Raw genomic sequence first — 21,774 nt, forward strand, 5'->3', positions numbered from 1 at the left:
TATCCTATATAGAGGCAGCTGCCGGATTTACTTGAGGTATTCCGGCAGCGCCTCCAGAAAGATTGTGTCTTTATTGAGTCTGCCTGGTGGACAAATTCGGCCAGATGCCATATATGTACAGGTCCCAACACGGACCATTCCGTTAGGACATGTTTCGGCGTTTCACTTATTGTACGTAACAGGCAAATGGGACAATACCTCTCGTTCTTAGGAATCCCAGTCCTGCAAAAAGTCACCGCAACACAGGAAGGTGATTTAGGTGCAAAACAAGTAGGAAATATCTCAGAGACTGTAGACGGACATACCGTCATATACGGTTGAGGAACATTGAAAAGTATAATGCCTCTGAAACAAAAGAATAGCTTTTTAGTGATGCCAAGTGGCAAAAGTTTGCGCCCCAATCCCACAACTCAATTTTCCTAATTAGGCTATTCTTAATAATCGTTGGCATTTCTCAAATATTCCTGAATCTGGTTAGCATACACCTGGGTCTGTAACACATTAGCCAATTTAAGTTGGTTTGCCTACAACCTAAGAGAGAAATGTCTTTTTTTAAACTGGGTGTTAGTAAAATGGTGAACATTATCAGTCAGACAAAAAGTGTATCTTTATCAAGCACCAGTTTATTTTATTTCAAAATTCGAATGTTAGCTTTCAATCTTATAATATGTTGAAAGATTAAAACAAAACCATACATGGAGTAAAATATGTTAAGGTTAAAGTTATTTCCAATTCTTGCAACAATGTCTGTGGCACAAAATTGCGAAAATAGTCTGTACACAATCTGAGCTTGGTTCCTCTGCATTCTCATCTATGTTGTCCAATGAACCTCTATTGGGAGATTCATGTTCGCTGATATTCTTGTCAGGTTCATGTTTAAAACCTGCAACGTAACAATGCAACAGTTATAACAGAAGTAGCATCAATGGTAGTTTAACATTTTGTATAGATAATAATCGCAAAATGGCCCTAATGAACTTTCAATGATGATTTGAATGGTGTAGCTTATTTGATTGCCAATTAATATAATGTACATACGTTGGATGATGTTATTGCCTTGCGCTTTTCCAGAATAGAAGCAAATTACAGAACAATGGGCCTCATTATCGGTCCGGCGGTAAACCTGCCCGTGCTGCCGACGTGTTGCTGCCAGTCCCGTAAATATTTATCGCCGCCTGATTTCTAACTCTGGTGGCCCGGAAAGTCAGGAGTCGGTAAAATGTAATTCCCCATTCCCATAGTGTCCTAATGACTCATTCAGTGCACAATGCACACCCAGAGGTGGACTGGCCTAAAGGGAACTCTGGAGATTTCCCAGTAGGCCGCTGCAGCCTGGGCCTCTTTTGTGTGATATTTCCAAATGTTCCAAAAGGAAAAGTGTTAGGCTTGCTGACCATTTGTAATATGGGCTACATTATTTCCAGGGCCTCTTTGGTTCCCAGTCCACCCCTGTGCACATCAATTTCAAAGAAACATTTTTAATAACCCATTACACCCCATTCACATAATATTTTTTTGGTTTAATGCTATAGTCTAAAGGAGGCTGCACACTGTTTGTGTTTTAAGCAACGTTTCTGCACCGTAGTGTCAGTTAATCACCAAAGCAAATTCTAAGGGCACCATGATATTTCTAGAAGCTAAATAAAGTAGAAATAACTAAGTTGTTTAACACCTCCACGTGAACATGTTTATAGTATTACAAGTTTTCCTAGAAACTACTATCTTGCAATATATCTAATATTAGTTGGGTGAAGAAAAGGAGAAAATAGGAACAAAGGAGATACAACTAGTAATCTTGGTCAGTCAGGCTTTCTCGTGGATGGAACTGAATCATGAGGGTGGGGTTTGGGAGCCTGTGGGATGTGCCGACTGCCTAAGACACTGCTGTCGGATGGGCAGCGACGTTCGGTTTAGCAAGCCAATCAGAGATTGAGTCTGGAAGTGAGATTCAGTGTACTGTCCTGTTTAGCATTATATGAATGAAAAAAATCCATGTCACTTTCTATCTTTGGGTTTCATTAGGGTGTAATAGCATGGGTGTAATTTAGATGGGTATTGATGGACTTTGAAGGATGTTGCTGGCCTTTCTTTGCTGTTGAAGTCATTGTGAGGACGTTATGATCAATTTGGACCCCTTTTATCTGTGTGTGTATTTGTTTGGTCCTCTTTGCCATTTTACTTTGTTAACCCCTACTTTCCCTAAAAAATAAAAAAAAATCCCTGTCGTTTTGCCTGTTATGTATTGCTGTTTGTGTCACCCCAAAAGGTTAAAAAAAGAAAAAGCCAAACAAAACCTTTCACCTTTTGTAATCCTGGTCCAACTGGGCTCTGAGTTTTTCCAACAAGTTTCTTTTTGACTTCCTGCATTTGTTTATCTTACCTTGTTTTTGAAACCCCCAAAAAATAAAGACAATTAAAATGACAGTTTCTTTTTATATGTTTATTTGTTCATAAAACCACAAGAAATCGTTCTATTTGTAAGTGAACAAGAGAATCCTTGCTGTATATTGAACCTTCGTTTGTGTGAAAAGAAGATCTCTGTCAATTCATTGGTTAGCCAGTCTTAGGGCCTCATTACGACCCTGGCGCTTCGGTAATGAACGGTGCCGGTACGGGACCGGCACCATTCATTACGGGATGCCCTATTATGAGGTCCCCCTGCGGGACCCGCTCAGAACGTCTGGTCAGACCAGACGTCCTTAGCGGGTCCCGCAAGGGCACCAGGGAGCTATTAACTTCCTATGGGGGCTCAAATGGGAATGGGGATGGGATTTTTCAATGAGGAATTACTGGGTCCTCCAAGGTCGGAATAGCCCGGTGATTACTCGGACCTGGAACCCGGTATGGAGGCAGCCATGCCCTTATTAAGGGAATGGCTGCCTCCATACTCTTAATGAGGCCCTTCGTGTTAGTGTTAGACCTTCATAATCAAGGATTTGAACTCATAACGTGGGTCACCGATTTGCATTTAGAGGCGGGAAAGGTGGGTGAAAAGGTGAGATTAATGTATTTTTGTAAAAGGATGTTAATGGTCAGGTCGATGTTATGTGCACCGTAGATATTGCTTGTGGATATTACAAGAGGCACGTTTACAAGGGAGCGTTACACAGCCACGGGGGAAAAAGGCGGATGAGAAAGTGGAGGAGGCTGACTCCTCTGCTTGGGGCTAGGAAATGAGACTGGCATTACTCTGGGGCAAAGTACTGCCACCCACCCCATGATGTAGGCCCTTGAGGAGGTGCATGGCAGAACTACCAGAACCCCAAGACAATCCCCAGCCTCATTTGTTTCAACATGCATTTTATGCCCCTGAAAATACTTGGTGACCTGAGGAGGTGTCACCCCCCTGGAAACCCAAGATAGAATTGAGTAAATACCCTTGCCAACCATAAAGCCACCATTGCAGACATCTGTGGATCACCCAATGCAGATAATATGCTATAAAAGACAGAGGTTTTTGAGTAACTCTCATAATAAATCGCAGAGCCCACTCATTTCCCTTTGCAAGATCAAGCATAAGTCAAAAACGTGAAATCTTGCACAGTTCAGGTTTGACCGCGATGTCATTGCACACAAGTAACAACACCAGAGGCAGTCAGAAAAACGTATGCAAAATACTGGACCCAGATGAAGTCAAATTGGCTAGCTGAGCTGGAGGCAGCCCACTCGACAATAGCCAGCACTTCCAAAATCTATATTTTACATAGTCTGCACCCAACCACAACATGTGGAGCCATGCCACACACAACTGAATGTATTCAAAGAGGTGCCCACCCAAAGGCCCTTCCCACATGATGTAAACAGGGAAGAAAATGGGGTGTATGACTCAGGATTGATGAAAGTAAGGATCAGGCGACAGCATGCAAACGCACTTTATTTTAAGTTGGAGAAAGAAGAGTAGAGGTAAAGAAGGGAGAATAAAGGGGAGAGAGTGGAAGAAGAGCAGACATGAAGGAAAAATAAAGTGCAATGCTCAGAGAGAGCAAGAAAGAGACAGTGAGAGGGAGGGAGCGAGAAAGAGAGAAAGGTGGCGTTTTAAGAGGGAGTGTCAAGAGTGGAGGAAGAAGAGGTAGAAAAGGGGACAGCAAAGGAAGTGTAGAGGGACCCAATGCCCAACAAGTGTGGAGGAGATGGCTGAGGAGAGAGCAAGAGAATTGTAGGAGGTAAATTGGTATAAGAGAATGTGCACGGTTGAAATGGTAAACAGAGAGGATGCATAGAGAAATGAGAGATAGCTGGAGTAGGAGGATAATGGAAAGAACAGATCAGAGGATATCTGTGGATATTGATTTCTCCTGTGGCTCTGTGGCGTCATCCACCAGTAGTGTATTTTTGCTGATGTTAGCCTTGTGGTTGTGTTAACATTGGCCACTTGCATACTGATGCCTTTAGCAGTCATGGTGAAGAGACTCAATAGAACTGAGGAATGCCATAAAAAGGCACAGGCCTACCACCACCCTGCTGAGATATCATACCCAGATATTGTGGGTGGCCCTTCCAATAATAAAAGACAACCATGCTGAACACTGGACATTGCACCACTGTCTGCAGAGTTGAAAAATGAGTGGACGTTGACCGAGGAGTTAATGATTCATATGAACTAAATTGCTAATACTGAAAGAAATTAATGGATGGACTGTTGGCCCATGATAGCACATCTTCGACAGTTGTAAATTGTATTACAGTTATACAATCATCTGAAGGCAGACATATACAAAATCATAGTTCAGTTTTTCCCACACATTAACATTTTTTATCTGATTAATGCACATGTCTGCTAGTAGAAATGGCCCTCTTGCGTTATGCAATCTTCAGTCATAGATGGAAGAAAGCCCACGGTGTGTTAGCCATTGTGGAAACACATGGTGCCTAAATCAAGCCACCACACAATTCAATGCATAAATAACATCTCTTCAAATGAAAATAAGTCCCTTTACACTGAATTGGTGAGTACACCTTTGGCAACACCTTGTGTTATTCTAAGCTGGAGTCATTGTGCTCCCGTTTCCCTGGATGACCTTACTTTATAACATCGTAATTGAGCACACAGAGCATTCTGATGTTATTACAATATATTATTTATAGGATATTATGTGTGTGCTACATCCACTGTGGTAGATTTTAAACACATTTTTAAGGGTATTTGACTGATTCTTTAAAAGGGTCTGGTATCACGTGTTGTAAATCCCTACTCTGGATTGCTCTTCACTTCTTCACGTCTTAACTGCTTGCCATGTAATGGGAAATATTTCAGAAAAATGTGTTTACCTTCAGCTACAAGCTTACATTGATTGGTTTGAGCATTTGCATCCTTATCAATCTTGATTTAAGATACAGAGGCTCACAATATGATGCATCAAATTCACCAGTGTATTGATGGTGGTGATGCATTTCTATTTGTTTCCCAATCTCTCAGTGGCTTTTTATAGCATTCATCACAAAAATCACTTAGCTGTACTATGTACTAAAATACTATGTAATATGCTTGCATATGCATTAACAGAATTGTTCCCAAATAGATCTGTTCTCTTTGACATATTTCAGTCTATTCAGATGGGCTCTGTGAGATCATGTGGTGAACACATGGACTCACTCAGGGATTTGGTTTATCCACAATTCTGTTCCCCAGCATTCAGAGCCTCTGGTACATCTGGTGTCTGAGTGTGATGCCACCATTCATTAATATTGTAAGGAACTTGGAATGAGTTGCCACCACAGAAGATTTATGTTTGTGGATACAAACTTTTTTTAAAATATATATGCGGTATGAGATTGGCCTCACTGTCCCCAATCTAGGAGGTATTTTCCCACCTCAACCAAAAACGAAGTGTCTGTTCGATATCAAGATGTCCTCTCATTCTAAAAATAAGTATAAGGTGCTAAGGATAATGTCTTTGGCTTGAAAATTGCATACATATTTAGGTTCAACAAGACGTGTAAATCCAACATAAATCTCTAAAGGATAGTGCTCACATTTCCAGGGGATGGCTCCCTTCCCCAGGTTTATCTTCACCAAAGCAAAAAGTTGAAAAAGAATAACCAAATTCCTGTAACCCAAGAGGATAACTTCCTCCTCTTGGTGTTGCAATTCACTCCCAGGGAAATGACTCTGGTTTCTCTTCACCAAAGAAAACTTTCAAAAGAAAAAACAAGGTTCCTGTAGCCCAAGAAGTTAACTTGGTGTTGCAATTCACTCACATTGTAATGACTCCCTTCCAAATGTTTTCTCCTCATGCAATGCAGTTAAACATCCAAAGGGTATGAACCTTGCTTTGAGTTCCATTTTAAAATGCCACAACTTGGGTGTGGGTCCCAGATTCACACATCACCTGAAATATTCCAATGTCATGTATTTTGCACAGTTCCTTTCCAGAAGAGATATTGCTCTTCCTTTTTATTTTGCTTAAATACACTAGCTTGATTGGTATACTCTTCTGCCAGGACTTTCCTGGTGTACTCTCCTGCCAGGACTTTCAACACAACTGTCAACAACTTCTGGACCAAGGGAGTATTTAGCTTCCCCCAGTTCCCCTTTTCATTTGGGTATTTGTATTTTCCTTCTTCCCCAAGGACTGGAACAATGAAGATTAGCAACATTGTAAGCCATAGGGATTCGCCCCGCCACTTGTGTTTAGGATTCCTTCTCCCACTCCCACCTGGTGCCCCAGACTTCTACTATGGGCTCACTGGTGCTTGAATGGCTTCCATAGCTTCTCTGACCCCTGTTCAGGTCCTGCTTCCCTCCTTAGCATCTCTGGTGCCTATGGGAGTGTGCCTCTACAAAATACAACACCTTTCCTGCTCTCCATTCTGCTCTTCAGCTTCGCTCGCTTCCACCTTTTTCTCCACGGTTCTCTCATGTCTCCATGTTCACCTGTCCACTAGAGAGCTTGGCTTATTAGACATAGGCTGGCCGGTCATATCTCGATGTGCCTCTCAGCTGTGCTATCTTTGAACTCCCACCACCAAAGGGAGATGCTCAGATCCAATGGGAATTCTCCAACTACCAGACTGCTTGTTTCACTTCAGTCAAGCAATCAGTCAAACAATCTTCATTCTGTTTGCCCTCTTCCTTGTATCAGTGTTTGTCATTAGATTAGTTTCAGAATATCGAAGGATACTGCCAAAAGCATTTGTGAGTTGCTGAGGGTGATTATTAGAATATGCCATCAAAGCATGTGGGATGGAGGGGATATCCCTAAAAGGGAAAAGAGGGGATACCTTGTCTCATCTGACAATGCCTCACACCCCCTAAGGGTCGCCTCACCCCATGTTATCCTCCCACAAATAGCTGCGCCGAGGATCGGGATCAGGCAGCACGAGGAGAGGACACCTTTAGGAGAGGAGTGATGACATCATCAGATTCATCCCAGTATTCTGACAAAAAGCAGGTATATACTGATGTATCTTCCCTGGAGGACAAGTAACATCTGGCTGCATGTTTGTCTATGATTAACAACTTGGATGCTGAAGGCTAACTTAAAATCTAATCCCTCTAAACTAAAATTCCTTCTTTAATTATTGGGAAGAGATAGAAAGCTGATGAGGGTACTTCACTGTGGCTATTTAGGACAAGTTCGCATTTCTGCTGCTTTAGTACATTCAGCCCATTCTTTCGTTTTTGTTTTCTAAGATTGTAATTATTCCCTAAAATAACAAGTAAAAACACAATCTAAATCTGCACATTATCAGATCACTCATCCCTGGTCTTTTTAGCATTATCTTCCGGATGATTTAGTCCACTCTGCTGTGCTGGTCTTTGTTTCATCTTTTGATGATGGCAGCAATGGTATGCTGTTTGGGGTACCAATGTGCTTCATGCCCCTTTAGATCTCTTTGTAATGCCACAGCATGACTGGGAATAGGGTCAGAAAATGTGATCACGTTTTCCCTATTCTTACCAAGCCAAGATACGTTTCTTAGCAATATAGGTACTATTCATTATCACTTCCGTGGCTGATAAATTACAAATCACAGGCAGTTGGCACAAACTAGCAGGAATACTTTGCGCTGTCTTAATATCCCCACAACCTTTACTTATAGTTTTCCTTTCACTCAGTTCATTTTACATCTTTGGAATTCCTTACTACCTGCGTGGCATCTGGCGGCCCCTACTTTGGGTTACCATAGAAAGTTTATCAGTTGATTTTTTCCTAAATAGTATTCCTGCTCATTTATTTTAGCTGTCCTTTTAAACAGCTTTGTATTCATGGGGCATCTTTTATTTTTGTGTATCTGTTTTTATGTATGCCTCTTATTTTAAGGGTACTGGATAACAAGGCACATTTGCACACGAAATAATATTAGCCACAATGCATAATGTAGTAACCAGTAACATAGTACCTGAAGACGTTGTAAGTTGATAGCATGCAACATACAGTCTAGCAAGGGAGCTTGAAAATCTAGCTTGGTTAGTTCTGTATATTTGCCATCTTGACCTTGATTGGCTAGCACTGACGGTGTATTTTCTAAATCAGTGGCTTAGATGTTTGCAATTTTGGAAAAGATGAAGAAATCGATTTCTTCTATAGAACATGAAAATGAAACGGTGCGTTGTTTTAATTCAAGCTGCGTGTGTCTGGCTGTTGTGTTCCCCTGGAGCAGCCCCTGGAGTTCCCAAATCATATTCATGCTTACTTCTCTCGTTTAGCATGACACAACTTCCATTGGGACTTCTATCTGCTCTGTTGGAAGGTGTCTCTCTTTGCATCACTATGTTTGTAAAATAGAACGTGTAACACTATAAAACATTTACTGTACTAGCACACGCATTAATGGAATCTATACTTATTAAAGTCAGTCGCCACGCATTTAGTTAATTTCTAGAGCTATCGCACAGCTGAATTATTTTCTGGAGTGACAGTATGGAGTATTTGTGGTTGCTAATGAGAGGGCTTCAGTTAAACTCTTCCAGTTTAATCTCAGTCCCTTACATGTGTCACACCATGTGGCACTGGACAGGTGTGTATTCCAATCGGTCCCCCGCCTTTTCTACACACAGTTTAACTGCACAAATGTTAATGTTATGTCATTCTTTGTCCTGTAGTATGAACATTGTCCATGCTTTGGACTTTCTTGTGGGATCATAACGAGGTGTCCTCGCATTCTCCCTTAGGCATGAAGGTGAAAGGTAGCGAAGTTAGGGATGTGGCCGGCACATGCTGGCTTTTTGCACTTTCAGATCTGACAGATGTTCTGTAGAAGAACTTGCACATTAGAGTGAGTACCTGTACGTGGAGCTGTAGAGGGAGAGCAACAACATGATAAAGCCTGCACCTCTCTACTCTATCTTGTTTCTCAATGTATATCAGTAGATACACCGTGAAACACCTCTCTTCCTTTTCTTTCAATGGATTGAAACTGGTCTGCCTGCCTCCCTCTCCCCCTTACACCATTGGCTCCTCCAGACATTGTGGCACCAGCATTGTCAAATCACGTTCCACTGCCGCAAGAAGATGACATATGTGCTGAACACTCACATAAATCCACTACTGCACTCAGCTACCACTAAAGACATTTACACACAAGCAACAACTATTTGGAATTGGCACACTGATTTACAGCCACTTAATGTCACTTCCTTCTGTCGGCAAATAATTAAAATAGATGTTCAGCAACAAACATTTTACATCACCAGAAAAAGATAGTGCTCTATATTGCAACCACTGAACATACTTTCTGTCTCGCCTCTATACAATTCTATGATGATCTTCTCTTTACTTACAAGAAATGTATCATGTGTTTATGTCACGGAAGGCAGCACATGTGATTCTTCCTCCCCTAGTACTAATTTGCAACCGTTAAGTCACTGACATCCTCATGTCAATAAAGAATGATAAGACTTTTTCTATGCAATCAGCATGTATGTTGTTTTTCACCAAAATATGTCACACTCATTTACAGACAAGTCACTCAGTTACAGACAATTCACTCGGCTACGAACAAACAATAATTATGTTTTCTTGCCAAAATTGATAGCATATTCAGTTGCAACCAAAGACAAAACTCTGTTGCCTCAAACTCCGAAGGGTGAGCATGTTCCTCCTGAGTTCCTCCTGAGTTCCCATATGGAATCATGTGATGCTCCACTCACTTCTGCAATTAATCTGTTAAACGGATTCTGAGATGTTTTTAAGTACAGCTTCATAAGCTAGTAGTATTTTGGCTTGCCACAAAAAGATGACACAATCAGATGCAGCCACTTAAGATTATCTGCTGCTTGTCTGAATCCAAACCTTTTGTTCTCTTCAGCAAAAAGAAATGCAATGAACTTGAGTGTCCCCTAGTACTAAGATAGCACATAGAGTTGCATCTGCTGAGTATAATGTCCTCCTGCCTACTATGAATGAAATGCCTATTTCTACATAATCAACTCGTACTTTTGTCAAGCCACAAAAATGTGGTATATAGCCATATCATTTAACCTCGTCTTACATCAAAGAAATCTACACATGTTTAACTCAAGCCGCAAGTAGTCTTTTTCACACAAAAAATGATATCACACACTCAGTCACACACTCAGAGACCCAATGGACCCTCTTGTCTAATAACAATTCTAGAATGTTTTCATTAACGTAGCAAGCAAAACATATTCTCCTTTCTCACCACCAAGTGGTGGAACCCTGATTCAAAGCTACTGAATATTATCTTCTCATACATCCAACCACTGGTGTTGCTAGGTCTGGAAAAGATCCAGGGCTACACTAATCTCGGGACCATCGGAACCCAGGGCTAGTAGCTAGCCTTTTGATTCTATCTGAGGGCTAGAACCAAAAGACTTGGGGCTCCGTTAATTATTAAAAATGGACTCATGAAAACTAGGTACATTAAATTATTACACACCTTTCAAGGAAAAGCATCCCGGAACAAAAGTGCTGCTTTAACATATTCAAACTGACAATGGGTAACCTAATTATTACAGTTAATTTTAAAGAATTTGGCTTCTGCACAAATCCTAATACGGTTTAATAGAAATAAAAGATTGCAAACAAAACTTGCCTCCAAACAATGTTTGATATCCTTCCATGTGCCCTACAGTAAATGTTTTTATGCAAATACATCACATAAAGCTGGTAGGTATAGCAGAAGCCACAAAACCGCACCCTCAGGTAAATCCTGTTTTAATGTTCTCTCTCAACTAAATGCAAATTTGGGTGCCTGCTTCTCCTTCGCATGAATCCTAGTGATGTTCTACCTTGCCCTCAGCTAAATTATTTTCACTTAACTGCTCTAGAAACCTCCTTTCTCTTTCTCAGACAAAAAGGACTGATCTCGAAAGTGAACAATGCTTGTCCTATTTTTACTTTTTAACGTGAATCCCATTTAACGTTTTGGGCCGCATAACGGTTTTGGCGTTAATATGGTGGGAAATCTGCTGAATTAATGCCAACAACGATCACCTTTAGTGCCACTTGGTCCTGTCGAGTTATCATGGAATTACAAGTGGTGGCAAATATGTTTGCTCTTTCGAAGATCCTGGAAAGTTTTTCTTTTTGAAAATTGTATGATGATTTGTTCCTTTTTTAAAGGTTTTTAATAAACCAATAAAAACATTTTTTTAAAAAACGTGGCAATTCCCCATTTTTGGAGTCCCTAGGGCACCATTCAATTTTTAGTGGATTTACCTACAGTAGAATTACTGTGCGCTTAATGTGCACATTTTTGGTACTAAATTGTCAGATTCACCTCCAGCTTTTTTCTGCAGGTCTCCTCGAGTTTACTGTAAAATGTATAATTAGGCCGTGTGGGAAAAATGTTGTCAATTCCATTAGCACCGAGAAAAGTAGTGCTAACAGCATCACCACTACTTATATCCTGCATCAACACACGTGTAATGAGTTCCCTTGTTCAAACCAATGCAAATATGCTAAAAAGCTTAATTAAACATAAAGTCTCAATAATCAGGACTTTCACATTATGACCACACATGCTCACTTAGTCATACTAATGAATTAGACATTACACCTAAAAGAGGTTATGATATTTCATGATATTCATGAGTATCTAATTGAGTCAATACTGCATGCTTATGAGTCTGAATTTTGATTTGGAATGTTATGTAATGTTCCCAGCAACCATAAAGTGGAGGCAAACATTGACACTCGTTATCCACCGCAAGTGAACAAGTTATTGTGCTATAACTTAAGAGGAAGGGAAAAAGAGTTACCAGCTACCACCAAAAGGACTGTCATTTTGGGCATATTCGAAATCTGCATTCCCAAACCCTTTTAAGCATTTTACAGAGAACTATCATAATGACTTTTATTCCATGCATTTTTTAATTCATGTACAGCAGAAGTGTTAAACATCTCTGTACCATGTGCATTTCTATCCACCAAAGAGGTAATTAAATGTTTTTTTTTTTAATTTGACAAAGAACTTTCCATGCACAATCTCAGAAAGAAAATGCATGTTATCTGTTCAATAGTCTTTATGCTTATACCTATCTATCAATTGTGTACCTATGATTAGGGATGTTCAAACTTCCCAAAATGTGGAATGTGGGAAGTCAGGGTTTTCTATGCAGGTTTGAAATCCCCCACAGTATTCCTGTGGGATTTCCCAAGTTGAGCCCTGACATGGCTCTCATGGCAATGCTTGAGGCCTGCAATCTAATTGTAACGTTCGAGTCTGAAGAGGAGAGCATATCCAGCCAATCAGGGGCCCAGCTTGCTTCCTGCTTCTTCTTTGCCCTTTGATTGTCTGTTAAGTTAGGAGTGGACAGGACAGTAGTGCTAGCATGCTGTTGGTGAGTTTAGACATGTTTAGTATGTTTTGGAGTAATTTGTTCGTTGCTAGTTTTGCTTTTTGGTGTTTCCTGGTCCCATCTTTTATCCCATTTGATCTGTTTGTGTGTATTCTTTGGGGAGCTTCTCCAATATTCCTTTTTGCCCCTACTTTTTTTTTGTTTTAAATGGTAAAACAGTTGTTAGGGCAAGGTGATGGTTGGGAATAGGGATATGGAGGTCGAGCAGAAGGAGGTGCCTACCACGTATAAGCTGGTGTTCAATCTGCAAAGCCACTTCATAGAGGTGGTGGAGTACCAAGAACTTGGATATGGCAGTAGGGCATAGGGCAGATCAGACTGACTGGGAAGCATGTTATCTTTGTTGAATCCACATCACTATAGTTTTCCTTAGAAATAGCTCATTACGTTTGAAAGAGCTGGCTACCACAAATGTAACATTCTTAGTAGGCTTAGGGACATTGCCCTCATTTAACGTTGCCATAAATATAGAACACCGTCCTCAGTTATTAGGAGTCATGTGGAGCAAGACACCTGAGCAATACATTGAGGGAGGGACCCTAATACATACCCTACAAGACCCACCAAGAATGTATTCCATAAGTGCTATGTCTAGGGAATTTAGAAGGCAATACCTATAAGGAGAGTAGATCCAGTGCACACTTCTTTGCTTCTGTGGGACTAAAATGCACGCAAGGCTAGACCATCTGAGTTGTGCCAGCTGGTGTCATAGAAGTGAACACACTAATGGAGGGGAGGACCTTCACAGATGATCCACAGCTGTCAGATCTAGAGAATTGCAAATTGTAGCTGCTAAAAGTCTGTTACCTGATACCACCTCCCATGGTAGCTAATACAGAACACCAATAACCTTCTCCTGAATTGTTCCTCACTATCAGGATTTCACTGACTCTATGCCCATTACTTCCATACCCCTCAGAGCTGCCATTCTACCAGGGATGAAACGACTGAAATGAGCCTAAGCCTGTTGAAACATTCAAATTGACCACTTTGCTCTTCTAATGAAGAAGGATCTTGAGGCCTACCAGTAGAAACAAAAAAAAAACACTAGACATCTCGAGAAGATGACTGCTGTAGTCGACAATTAAACAATGCATGTACACTTAACACATTCCTGAAGACTTTCCTTTCAAACGTGATCCAGGGCATTCCTTGAAATCCCTCGTTTGTCACTGTAGATCATGCTTTTCCAGTGATGCACATGCAGTTACTGCACCTCTTTGCTTAACTAGCTGATTGTAGCTAATCACATCTGATCTAATACAACGTGGACCCATGTTAGTGGTCTGTTAGAGGTCTGTTAGAGGCCTGGTAAAAGTGTTTTATAATGGCAACACCCCATTGGAAAACTCTCTGTGACTCTGTTTGTGCATGCACAAATGCATCAACATTTCGTCCCAAGAAGGGTATTATAACATATCTGGACACGCATAAATGCTATTGCACACTTGCAAGCTCTTATGATGTATTTGTGATGATCCGTCCGTAAACTCTGTTTGCTCATTTGTAAGTGTATCAAAATACCACCATAAGTAGTTTTTCCGTACACATTTCAGGCTATACTAACTTTTTGCCTAAGTGTTGACAAATTCAGGTACCAAAGTTCATCATTTATTGTGTCTAAATCCCTTTACAAATTATAGACAAGCATGTGATGTATGCATTGTTTCTGAAACACTAAAACAGATTGGTAGGTAGGTAGGTAGTTAGGCTTTGATTTCTTGTACTTACCGAGTTGCTTGATGTGAAGTTCAAATGATGTGATTGCCCATCATAAAGCACAGTCACATTTCGAATTGGGTTGGCTCCAATTCCCAAAATGTCAATAAACCCAAGAAGCAATGGACTTTGTGAAGTTATTGCGGATTTGTTGTGTATAACATACGTGTTTAGGGTACTCTGTAAAGAATTAAAATAAGACAAAAACAAATTAACACTTTATTTCGCCGTTATGAAAAATGTGTTTCGATGTGCAATTTTAAAATGCAAGTATCTTTCTTGATTTGACAAAGCAGCATAGTCCAAACTTGCCTGATCGTGGTGCTTCTCAACCATTATTTTATTTGAGCTCCATATTTAGATTACATGTCCTAGTAGTGGTCATTCTAGTGCCTTTCTGGTTACAGCAAAAGTGGAAGATCCTGCCTCACATTTGAGGAGGCGTATAACTGCTTCATTGCTTACAAAAAAAAATAAAAAATAACAGCTTCAGTAACCTACACTGACAACAATCTAACGGCCATATTTAAGGTAGTTTGAGGTCAATAGACGATAAGCACGTGTTCTACCTTTATCCATGAAGTGGTAAAAGGCTATGTTTCAAATCATCCTCATATCCTTATACAGAGGGAAGTTTGAAAACTGTTGGAGACCTACATTGTAATTAAAAGGTTTAGCCCAGTAATTCTATGAGATTCGGGATAAGATCAGATTTTTATGCATTATCGCATGACACTTCATTTATTTGTTGACACTTCTTCATTTATTTGTGTCTTAACCAAAGGATTAACTACCAAAGAGGCATCTCTTCCTTTAATAATGTAATTCTGTAAACATAGTACTCCTCTTTAGGTTGAAGCAATAGTGCCTCTTTGGTTAATATTGCTATTGTAAGTCACGTTTATATTATTTTTTTCTGTTTGTTTTGTTTTGTCCCTGGTATATGTTCCACTTTTTTACACCCTCATCATAAACTGGCTCCCCACTTGTTCTCATCTTTGTGCTTTTGTACAGGCACCGTTTGTGGGAATGGTTCCGCCATCTGTAAATGTGTTACTGTAAGTCATTTCTGTTTCAAAATTGATGTTCCTGTTCTTTAAATAAACATACGCACTATATCCCAAACAAAGCATATGGACTGTGTTCTTCTTGGGGAGGGAGACTTGACAATGCACGCTAGCAAATACAGGTAGGAGCTGATTTTGGAACATATTTGTTTTGGTTGTATGCCAAGGCACTTCCGTTGGTAATGCTTTGCATTACATGTGTATAATGTCTGAATGCAATTTTCAATTGATCATTATGTTTCCCAAAATGACACTTTTAAAAATGGTGGCCATCTCTGATATCCGGTCCAAAAATTGCTTATGTACTAGTGGTGAAGTTCTTGATAGAGGTCCTTCCGGAGAGTAGAATTTCAAAAATATTTTAACTTTTTTTCGAGAGATATTTTCGAAATTGTACAAATGTTTGTTTTCTTTTTTTATTGGTAAAGTTAATTTTGTTTTGCTAAAAAAGAACTGACGATTCAATTTTAATGCAAATAAAAAAAGAACTACACATATATTTCTACTTGAGAAGTAGTTTGTGTCATATTTCAAGTGTGTAGGTGCTTCTGCAAACTACACACCTCTCCAAAGCATTAATAAAGGCTACACTGCTTAGACCGTTTACATTGACAAACTACTGGTTTAATCATAAATATGGTTCCAAGAGTGTGACCTAATAGAACATTGAAAATGAACGCATCTTTAAATTGCAAAGGTGAACAATGTGTAACTTGTAAGTACACAAATACATAGGTTAAACATGTGCTAATACCAGACATGCCTAAGTGGGCATTCCAAGTGCAGTGTTGGGAATGTGCGGATGGACATCCAGATGTTGGGGAGCACCCAACAATTTTAATTTTCAACAGTATTTAGCACATTTCCAATGGTTTTTTCACATTCCTCTGGATAACTAACAAACACTTGAACCATGTAGTCTGGAGTATCTAAGTACATTCGTGAAATGTACATGAGGGAGGCAAGAGTGTTGGAAAGAAAGTAGTAGGGTGAAGAAAAAAAGACATATGATGGTCATACTTTAAAGTTTGTGTTTAGTGCATCTATGCATGGTTGTCACATAGCTTGAGTGCTGGGCACACTTGTAGGCTGAAAGAATCAGGCATAGATGCACCTATATTGGCTACATGCACAAGCTACACATATGTTGCATATAATTATTTGTGAATAGCAGGAGTAACCACATTTAAGAACACATAAAGAAACTGTTCATAGTGTATTATACCCATGAACGTCTGAATGATACCCAATATGATTCGATCTAATACACAATTGAGTGGTTCCATGTGTTAATATCCCCGCAAAAATATCGCCATACAAAAATATTGCCATATTTTTGTGGTGATATTAAGGCATGAAACTTGCGGGGGACACCCCTGCAACCCCAGTATTATTATAACAGGAGCGGGGGGGCACCCCTGCAACCCCCGCTCCCAAAAAAACCCTAATATTATCCCCACTAAAAATATTGCCTATGGCTGTTCTCGAAGACCATATATATGGCGATATTTTTGGTGGGGATAATATTACCTGATACCAATTTAGTTGGATTAACTTATCAGTTAATATCATTAAGGTGATGTATAAAGTCCTTTATCAATCTTCACAAGATTCTGGATGAAAATCTTAATTCTGTCTGCATGCTAAAGAGTTCCATAATACACGGGCCTTCCGAATATAGAAATTCAAAACCTTCCAGCCACCACCTATTTTGTTTTTCTACAGTCACTCAGAGTGGGAAGGAGATGCTCAGAAATGAGTACAGAGCCGGCTTAGCATAGAGACCCATGCTACACCTCACTGATGATGCCCAATGAGGCCAAAACATGCCTCGTGTAGCTTGTGGACACGAACAGAAGGGCTGTGACCAAGCCACTTTTGGGCTGGCAGGAAGCGTTATAAGCATGCAGTCTTTCCATGTTCTGAAACGGATTGGCAGAGTGATGATCTGGAGGGTTGTGCAGAGCGAGGACAGCATTTAAGATTAATTCTAAACCTTCCAGTCATCACCTGTTTTGTGTTGCAATAGTCACTTAGAGTGGGACGGTATGCCCAGACATTGGTCCCAAGCCTGCTAGGCTTAGAGGCCTAAGCTAAAACTCACTGATGATGCTCAATGAGACCAAAACATGTCTCGGGTAGCTTGTGGACACGAACAGAAGGGCTGTGACCCAGCCACATTTGGGGTGGCAGAAAACGTTATAAGCATGCAATCTTTCCACGTTCTGTAATGGCTTGGTAGAATGACGATCTGGAGGGTTGTGCAGAGCGATGCCATCAGTTAAGATTAATTCTAAACCTTCCAGCCATCACCTGTTTTGTTTTGCAATAGTCACCTAGAGTGGGAGTGCATGATTCTAAATGTGGATGAAACGTGCCTGTGTTTGCTTGTTGTCTCATGCAGAAGGAATGTGACTAAGCATTTTTGTGCTGGACTGACACTTTTGTCATGGAACCAAACCAGATTTGCATCTGGTCTTTCCCCTTTCGCGAATGTATTGTCAAGAAGAAGAGTGATGGTTTGGCAGATTGCCCAGAACAATGCCAGAGGTTAAGATTAACTATAAACCTTACAGCTTTTATTTTTCTATGGTCTCCCCGAGTGGGGCACGTATTGACAGATGTAGGTCTTGAGCCTGCAGGGCCAAATATTACTACACGTGGGTCCTGATCCTGCTGGGCCTAGAAATCCAAACTGCACCTCCCTGAGGAGGTCCAATGAGGCCACAACATATTTGGGGTTGTTTGTTGTCTAATGCAGAAGGTATGTGACCAAGAGGTTGGGGCTGGACCGCCGCTTTTGGTGTGGAACCAAGCCTGATTTCCATATGGTCATTCCCCTTTCTGTAATGGCTTGCCATGCTGAAAAACGATTGTCTGGAGGGTTACCCGGACTGATGCTAGAGTTTAAGATTAATTCTAAACCTTCCAGCTATCACCTATTTTGTTTTACATCAAGAAAACATCTTTTGTTTATTGCACAGACACACCAGATACCGTCTATGCAGAAGATTGTTATAGGAGGGGTCGAGGGATTTGCTAGGGGTAGTCTTCCAGAAGTGGAAAAGGTATTCCATTGTGGTTAGAGGGCGTAGGGGCATTTCCAGAAAAAATATGCCTCTGCTTTAATTAATGGGTCTGCACACATTTACCAAGCAAGGCAAGTTTGGTCTTCAGTTGAGGCCCTGCATTCCTTTTTTAATTCACTGAACTTGTAAGATTGCAGAGTCATAAAGAGAAAAGGAATAATACATGTTTATGCCAAAAGTCTGAGGGACTCTTTATTATGATAACTTTTGAATACTTTCTTTGAATAAAAACGTAATGTATTACTGTACTATCCCATACAAAATATTTTAGAATTCTCTGGAAAATATCCTCTGTGTTTGAAGTGCCTATTATTTGCCTTTTATGAATATTTTTCATTTAAATGAATTTAAATCGTTATTTCCCATTGCAACCTCAGCTTATTGAACATTGGGCATTGAATGTGTACCATTAATTTCACTACAAAGGACAGCAACATGAGTGTCCTTCTTTCATGACATCTTCATGTATAACCATACGTACTTGGCTTGCGTTAAATGTATTTAAAGCATAATTCTTCTTTTCATATGCATCTGAAACAAAGAAACAAATCAATATACAAAAATTATTGTTCATAAAGTAATTTGACATTGCATAATGCGTAAGCCATTTTCAAACATACGTGCGGTATAATACTCAGTGAATAATCTTTATACATTAAAAAAAAACATACGTAAATGTGTGTCTTAAGGCATCACTGAAGAGGTACAATCTGATAGAAAATCAAGACAAGGTAGTGCCGAAAAAATCCAAGAATTCCATTCAATCTATATATTGAAAGATACATGTGGTAAAGTAAGCTAAAAAACAATTGAACCCACTGTGATTGGATAAGTCAAATCATGGGCCTCATTATATGTTTGCTGGTCCGGTAACTACGGTACCGGTAAGCTACAGGTACCGTTGTTTCCAGAACAGCAAACTACGAGTTCTGCTCGCGGGTGACTTTCCGCCTGGCAGGACTGGCCTGGAAGGCGTACCGGCACCCGCGAGCAGAGCATGTCGGATGCACCGGCACCATTCTGAATGGTGCCGGTGCATCGAACCTTCCCATTTGAGCTCTATCCCTATTGGGCCTATTGGGCTCAAATGGGAATGGGGAGCATTTTTTTCTGGCACCCGTGAATGAGCAATTACCGGGTCCGGCAAGGCCGTAATGACCCGGTAATTGCCTATTTGCGGGAGACGGAAATAAAAGATACCGGCGGCAGCCGTGCCAGTTTTACAGGCATAGCTACCGCCAGTAACATAATGAGGTCCCATGTTTTCTACAATCTGTTTTTTTAAATGCAAAATACCATATAATTAGGAGTTGGAATCAGGTTGGTTATTTACTGCACAGCGTACATTGTAAGTAGCGCATGGATAGAGCGGTGGGTTGTATTCCATGCAGTAATTTCTATGTACACCATGTAGTAAATATTCCATGCAATACATATTTAGGTGTAATTCCAAAATTTGACATGGTAAAAAAACAAAAAACAGATTCACATAAGCCTTTTATAATGGAGCAATCCTTTTTGAAAACACTCTGTGAATCAGGCCCTAAATGGTATGCCTTTCCTGCTCTTTTTGTCATGATTAATGTGCTTACCGGGTCCCGCGAGGGGAAGAGGGAGCAAACAACGGGCCATCTCGTAATGGCCCGTTGTTTGCTTCCTCTCCCATTCCCATTCAGCCCTATGGGGGCTGAAATGGGAATTGGGAAGGACCGTGTCCGGGTCCTTGGAGGGAGGAATTACCGGGCCTTCCGAACTCAGAATGGCCAGGTAAGTCCTCATTCCGAGGGCCCGGACCCCGACGCAATAGCGGCATGGTTACCGCCGAACTCGTAATGAGGGCCATTGTCTCTCTCTGCTGTTTTTGCATGTGTTGTTCGAGGGTACATAGAGGAAAGGCTAAAAAGATTACGGGCCTGATTCACAGGAGCATTTTATAATGGCGTAATCCCTTAGGAAAACGTTCTGTGAATCAGGCACTAAGAGAGGTAAGGCAGAAATGATCCACTTGTGTGGCAGTTATTTTCCAGAGTCTGATGTGGTTGCATGGTTTCATATCGACTCTTCATCAATGCCCATCTGGCCATGAGAACGTAGATAGAAATTACTTTTTTAGATGGAAAACATGTGAGTTGGTGGTGAGATTGCCTTTAAGCAGATGACAGTTTATTTGAGGTTGGGCAACTGTCTAGAAGTGAAAGCTAAATTCTAGTAAAACAGTTGACGTGCGGATTAAGGCTTGTCAAAGATTTCAGTAAGTCAATGCAGCATCATAGCTGTGGAGGGAGAAAGATCCAAAGTTTGCAGCATGGAGCAAGGGTGGCTAAGTACGAAATAATTTGGATTTAACAAGTAAGTGTTGAACAGCCACCTCATGAATCTTGAGATTATACCAGGGCAGAGTAATATGTAGCAATAGAGCTTTGTATGCTTTTGCAATGCCTTGTGGTTTTTGCACATTGTCCTAAACTTCAATATTTTCTTTATTCATAGCTAGTGTAGGGACATCAGCGTCATAGGATGAGAAAGAGTCCTGCCATATTGTTTTGGAATCTCTTTAGTTCAACAAGAGTACTAATCAGTAATCTGTATAAAGCATTACAATTGTAATCCTACAATTCGTGGGATGAATGTTTCAAACAATGAATGCCTTGAAAATCCCCACATCCCTTTAGATGTCTGACATGAACCTGAAAGCCATGTATATTTATATGGAAGTTGTTGGTTTTGTGATGTACACAAGCGTGCCCCTGCTTTTGTCAAAAAAGTGTCAGCGTGAGTGCAGTTCCTTGTGGAATATTTACAGTTGAAGACTTTTGGGCGTCATGCGTGACTTGCAATTTGGTTGTCTTGGAAAGACCTAGAACAGGCTAATTAATGCTTTACTACTATTTGCCATGAACCACATCCTGCAGTTGAGTAAAACACACTTGTCAGTCATATAATATACAGCTGACACATCCAGCACAATGAAAGTAAAACATGGTCATTATCTTAAGTATTGAGCAATTTATTTCTTATGCCCAGGACTATGAATCGTGGCACTTAACAAACACAGAAGCATTCTTAGTAGTCATTAAGTGGAGTGGGTGGGCTTTAAGTTGGGGCGTTCACCGTGCGGTCAAGGACCACGTGG

The 21,774-nt window shown here is 40.5% G+C and overlaps 1 protein-coding gene across 1 annotated transcript in view; it reads right to left on the bottom strand.

Moving 5' to 3' along the window:
• Positions 1-622: 622 nt before the first annotated feature.
• SI (sucrase-isomaltase) overlaps positions 623-21,774 on the bottom strand; it is a 1,019,699-nt gene continuing 998,547 nt past the window's right edge. Inside the window, exons 68-70 of the mRNA XM_069618482.1 lie at positions 19,123-19,172; positions 14,498-14,665; positions 623-883 (exon numbers count right to left, since the gene is read on the bottom strand). Of these exons, the coding sequence (XP_069474583.1) occupies positions 812-883; positions 14,498-14,665; positions 19,123-19,172 (290 nt within the window). The 3' untranslated portion in view covers positions 623-811. The remainder of the gene's footprint in view (positions 884-14,497; positions 14,666-19,122; positions 19,173-21,774) is intronic.

The sequence above is a fragment of the Ambystoma mexicanum genome, chromosome 10 (assembly GCF_040938575.1).
Source record: "Ambystoma mexicanum isolate Mex_15411 chromosome 10, UKY_AmexF1_1, whole genome shotgun sequence".
Taxonomy (NCBI): Eukaryota; Metazoa; Chordata; class Amphibia; order Caudata; family Ambystomatidae; genus Ambystoma; species Ambystoma mexicanum.